At 51.4% G+C, this 5,501-nt stretch overlaps 1 protein-coding gene across 1 annotated transcript in view; it reads left to right on the top strand.

Moving 5' to 3' along the window:
• The window catches only part of LOC144952526 (kynurenine--oxoglutarate transaminase 1-like), a 22,120-nt gene extending 19,449 nt beyond the window's left edge, over positions 1 to 2,671 (top strand). Inside the window, exon 7 of the mRNA XM_078882974.1 lies at positions 2,661 to 2,671. Coding sequence (XP_078739100.1) covers positions 2,661 to 2,671 — 11 coding nt within the window. The remainder of the gene's footprint in view (positions 1 to 2,660) is intronic.
• Positions 2,672 to 5,501: the final 2,830 nt, after the last annotated feature.

Raw genomic sequence — 5,501 nt, forward strand, 5'->3', positions numbered from 1 at the left:
TGGGGATGGTGGTGGTGGGGGTGGTGGGGGTGGGGGTGGTGGTGGTGGGGGTGGTGGGGGTGGGGGGTGGTGGTGGGGGGTGGTGGTGGTGGGGATGGTGGTGGTGGGGGTGGTGGGGGTGGGGGTGGGGGTGGTGGGGGTGGGGGTGGGGGTGGGGGTGGTGGTGGTGGGGGTGGTGGTGGTGGGGATGGTGGTGGTGGGGGTGGTGGGGGTGGGGGTGGTGGTGGTGGGGGGTGGTGGTGGTGGGGGTGGTGGGGGTTGTGGTGGTGGGGATGGTGGTGGTGGGGGTGGTGGTGGTGGGGATGGTGGTGGTGGGGGGTGGTGGGGGTGGGGGTGGTGGTGGTGGGAATGGTGGTGGGGGTGGTGGGGGTGGTGGGGGTGGTGGTGGGGGGGTGGTGGGGGGTGGGGGTGGTGGGGGTGGTGGTGGTGGGGGTGGTGGGGGTGGTGGTGGGGGGTGATGGGGGTGGTGGGGGTGGTGGGGGTGGTGGTGGGGGTGGTGGTGAGGGTGGTGGGGGTGGTGGTGGTGGGGATGGTGGTGGTGGGGGGTGGTGGGAGTGGGGGTGGTGGTGGTGGGGATGGTGGTGGTGGGGGTGGTGGGGGTGGGGGTGGTGGTGGTGGGGATGGTGGTGGGGGTGGTGGGGGTGGTGGGGGTGGTGGTGGGGGTGGTGGGGGTGGGGGTGGTGGTGGGGTGGTGGTGGTGGGGGTGGTGGGGGGTGGTGGTGGGGGTGATGGGGGTGGTGGGGGTGGTGGGGGTGGTGGTGGGGGTGGTGGTGAGGGTGGTGGGGGGTGGTGGTGGTGGGGATGGTGGTGGTGGGGGTGGTGGGGGTGGGGGTGGTGGTGGTGGGGATGGTGGTGGGGGTGGTGGGGGTGGTGGTGGGGGTGGTGGTGGTGGTGGGGGTGGTGGTGGTGGGGGTGGTGGGGGTGGTGGTGGTGGGGGTGGGTGGGGGTGGTGGTGGGGGTGGTGGTGGGGGTGGTGGTGGTGGGGGTGGTGGGGGTGGTGGTGGGGGTGGTGGTGGGGGTGGTGGGGGTGGAAGTGGTGGGGGTGGTGGGGGTGGTGGTGGGGGTGGTGGTGGGGGTGGTGGGGGTGGAGGTGGTGGGGGTGGTGGGGATGGTGGGGGTGGTGGTGGGGGTGGTGGGGGTGGAGGTGGTGGGGGTGGTGGGGGTGGTGGTGGGGGTGGTGGGGGTGGTGGGGGTGGTGGGGGTGGTGGTGGTGGGGGTGGGGGTGGTGATGGTGGGGGTGGTGCGGGTGGTGATGGTGGTGGTGGTGGTGGGGGTGGTGGGGGTGGTGATGGTGGTGGTGGGGGTGATGGGGGTGGTGGGGGTGGTGGGGGTAGTGGGGGTGGTGGGGGTGGTGGGGGTGGTGGGGGTGATGGGGGTGGTGGTGGGGGTGGTGGGGGTGGTGGGGGTGGTGGGGGTAGTGGGGGTGGTGATGGTGGTGGTGGGGGTGATGGGGGTGGTGGTGGGGTGGGGGTGGTGATGGTGGTGGTGGTGGTGGGGGTGGTGGGGGTGGTGATGGTGGTGGTGGGGGTAGTGGGGGTGGAGGTGGTGGAGGTGGTGGGGGTGGTGGTGGTGTGGGGGTAGTGGTGGTGGGGGTGGTGGGGGTGGTGGGGGTGGAGGTGGTGGTGATGGTGGGGGTAGTGGGGGTGGAGGTGGTGGGGGTGGTGGGGGTGGTGGGGGTGGTGGAGGTGGTGGGGGTGGTGGGGGTAGTGGGGGTGTTGTCGATTTATCCTTTGGCGATTGTTGGCTGTAAATTAGCCTCAAAACAAACAAACAAAGGTCCCCCGTGTAGCCTCGAACAGACTGTAGGGGCAAGTGCTGTTAGCGAGCAGCACCTATGAAGGCTACCGGCACTGTGGCACACGAGGGGGTGGGTGGCCAGCACCACGCCCGGCCGCCTTTGTCTCCCCAGTGGCGATGTTTACTACTCACCGAACCAGGTACTCATTTGAGGCTGAGTCGACCTAGGGGAGGCCCAGGACCAGTTCAGATAATCGTCACTGGCGGTCGCCAGGTTCGTAGCGCTAACCACTACGCTACCGCTCCCCACACACAGTGACACGCACACAGTGACACACACACAGTGACACACACAGTGATACACACACACAATCACACTCACCCACACACACAACAACCGCTATTCGCCACTAAGTGGCGGTGACATCACCACGACGCTTGTGCCAGGCCATGTGCACCTTGAGGCTACCACGTGAAGTGTCGAACGCCCGCTGGCAGGAGGTCACGGGGCAGACCCTGCAGGTGCCACGGGTCGACTGACCGAGATGACCGAGATGCATGCACATACACACCTCCACACACACACACACAACCGACCCACCCAGACACACCCCAAAGGTGTCACCTCACACACACACACAGACCTCCACACACACACACAACCGACCCACCCAGACACACCCCAAAGGTGTCACCTCACACACACACACAGACCTCCACACACACACCCAGACACACACATACACCCACTCCCACACCTCCACACACACACCTACACATCCACACACACACCACACCCACTCCCACACCTCCACACACGCACCTACACATCAACACACACACACACCCAGACCCACCCAGACACCCACCCAGACACACCCCAAAGGTGTCACCTCACACGCCACCTTGTCCGTGGTGTTCAGCTCTGTGCTAAAATTACTCCCGGCCAGCGGGTTCCACGTGATGTTTAAATCGCCGTGGTGTCTCTCTCCCCCCCCCCCGTCTCACATTCCGTCTGTCCAACTTCACTAAGCCGTGTTCTTGTTGGTTTACCAGCGTGTAGGTGTAGGTGTGTGTGCGCGCCTATGGGGCCTTCCATAAATGACGTCACACGATTTTGGACGATTTCTGACCCCCCCCCTTCCCCCCCCCTTCGTCACACGACGTCACAAAGAGTCAGACCCCCCCTCAAATATGACGTCACAAAGCTCTGCCCCCCCTCCCTCCCCAAAACCATATTTTCATTTTTTAAATAAAACATGCTTCAAATCGCTTTAAACTATTGTCATTGTAGTGCGTATTTAATGTGGCGCTGCACTCTGATGTTGTAGGAGAAAACATTTATTACAAAGTCTATTTAATTAAGTAGAACGTGTTGTCTATATTTATTTATTTAAAGTTGCGCAATGTTGATGTGACGTCACATTTCTCAAACCTCCCCCCCCCCCCTCGTCACACATCGTCACAAATGTCTGACATCCCCCCCTCCCCCCCCCCAGGTGCGTGACGTCATTTATGAACGGCCCCCTATGTGTGTGGGACTTCTTTCACGCCGTACGTAGCCAACCGTTGCTAATCGGAGGTACGGGGGGGGGAGATGGAAGAACAGCAACAACGACAACAACAACGAGTTCCACAGAAATGAGTTTGTCAATTTAGTAAAGTGGTGTAGTGTATAGTGTGTATAGTGTAGTGTATAGTGTAGTGTATAGTGTAGTGTATAGTGGAGTGTATAGTGGAGTGTGTAGTGTATAGTGTGTATAGTGTAGTGTATAGTGTAGTGTATAGTGTAGTGTATAGTGGAGTGTGTAGTGTATAGTGTATATAGTGTAGTGTATAATGTAGTGTATAGTGTAGTGTGTAGTGTATAGTGTAGTGTATAGTGTAGTGTATAGTGTAGTGTATAGTGGAGTGTGTATAGTGTATATAGTGTAGTGTATAATGTAGTGTATAGTGTAGTGTATAGTGTAGTGTATAGTGGAGTGTGTAGTGTATAGTGTATATAGTGTAGTGTATAATGTAGTGTATAGTGTAGTGTGTAGTGTATAGTGTAGTGTATAGTAGTGTATAGTGTAGTGTATATAGTGTAGTGTATATCGTGTAGTGTATATAGTGTAGTGTATATAGTGTAGTGTATATTAGTGGAGTGTATAGTGTAGTGTGTATAGTGTAGTGTATATAGTGTAGTGTATAGTTTAGTGTGTATAGTGTAGTGTGTAGTGTAGTGTATATAGTTTAGTGTGTATAGTGTAGTGTATATAGTGTAGTGTATAGTGTAGTGTATAGTTTAGTGTATATAGTGTAGTGTGTATAGTGGAGTGTGTATAGTGTAGTGCATATAGTGTAGTGTATATTAGTGGAGTGTATAGTGTAGTGTGTATAGTGTAGTGTATATAGTGTAGTGTATAGTTTAGTGTGTATAGTGTAGTGTATAGTAGTGTATAGTGCAGTGTGTAGTGTATATAGTGTAGTGTATAGTAGTGTATAGTGTAGTGTATAGTAGTGTATAGTGTAGTGTATAGTAGTGTATAGTGTAGTGTATATAGTGTAGTGTATATAGTGTAGTGTATATAGTGTAGTGTATAGTGTAGTGTATAGTGTAGTGTATATAGTGTATAGTGTAGTGTATATAGTGTATAGTGTAGTGTATATAGTGTAGTGTATAGTGTAGTGTATAGTAGTGTATAGTGTAGTGTATAGTAGTGTATAGTGTAGTGTATATAGTGTAGTGTATATAGTGTAGTGTATATAGTGTAGTGTATATTAGTGGAGTGTATAGTGTAGTGTGTATAGTGTAGTGTATATAGTGTAGTGTATAGTTTAGTGTGTATAGTGTAGTGTATAGTAGTGTATAGTGCAGTGTGTAGTGTAGTGTATATAGTTTAGTGTGTATAGTGTAGTGTATAGTAGTGTATAGTGTAGTGTATAGTAGTGTATAGTGTAGTGTATAGTGTATATAGTGTAGTGTATAGTAGTGTATAGTGTAGTGTATAGTGTAGTGTGTAGTGTAGTGTATATAGTTTAATGTATATAGTGTAGTGTATAGTGTAGTGTATAGTGTAGTGTATATAGTGTAGTGTAGTGTATATAGTGTAGTGTAGTGTATATAGTGTAGTGTATATAGTGTATAGTGTAGTGTATATAGTGTATAGTGTAGTGTATATAGTGTAGTGTATATAGTGTAGTGTAGTGTATATAGTGTAGTGTAGTGTATATAGTGTAGTGTATATAGTGTATAGTGTAGTGTATATAGTGTATAGTGTAGTGTATAGTGTAGTGTATATAGTGTAGTGTATAGTGTAGTGTATAGTAGTGTATAGTGTAGTGTATATAGTGTAGTGTATATAGTGTAGTGTATAGTGTAGTGTATAGTGTAGTGTATATAGTGTATAGTGTAGTGTATATAGTGTATAGTGTAGTGTATATAGTGTAGTGTATATTAGTGGAGTGTATAGTGTAGTGTGTATAGTGTAGTGTATATAGTGTAGTGTATAGTTTAGTGTGTATAGTGTAGTGTATAGTAGTGTATAGTGTAGTGTGTAGTGTAGTGTATATAGTTTAGTGTGTATAGTGTAGTTTGTATAGTGTAGTGTATATAGTGTAGTGTATATAGTGTAGTGTATATAGTGTAGTGTATATAGTGTAGTGTATAGTGTAGTGTATCGTGTAGTGTATATAGTGTAGTGTATATAGTGTAGTGTATATAGTGTAGTGTATAGTGTAGTGTATATAGTGTAGTGTATAGTGTAGTGTATAGTAGTGTA

The sequence above is a fragment of the Lampetra fluviatilis genome, chromosome 68 (assembly GCF_964198595.1).
Source record: "Lampetra fluviatilis chromosome 68, kcLamFluv1.1, whole genome shotgun sequence".
Lineage (NCBI taxonomy): Eukaryota > Metazoa > Chordata > Hyperoartia > Petromyzontiformes > Petromyzontidae > Lampetra > Lampetra fluviatilis.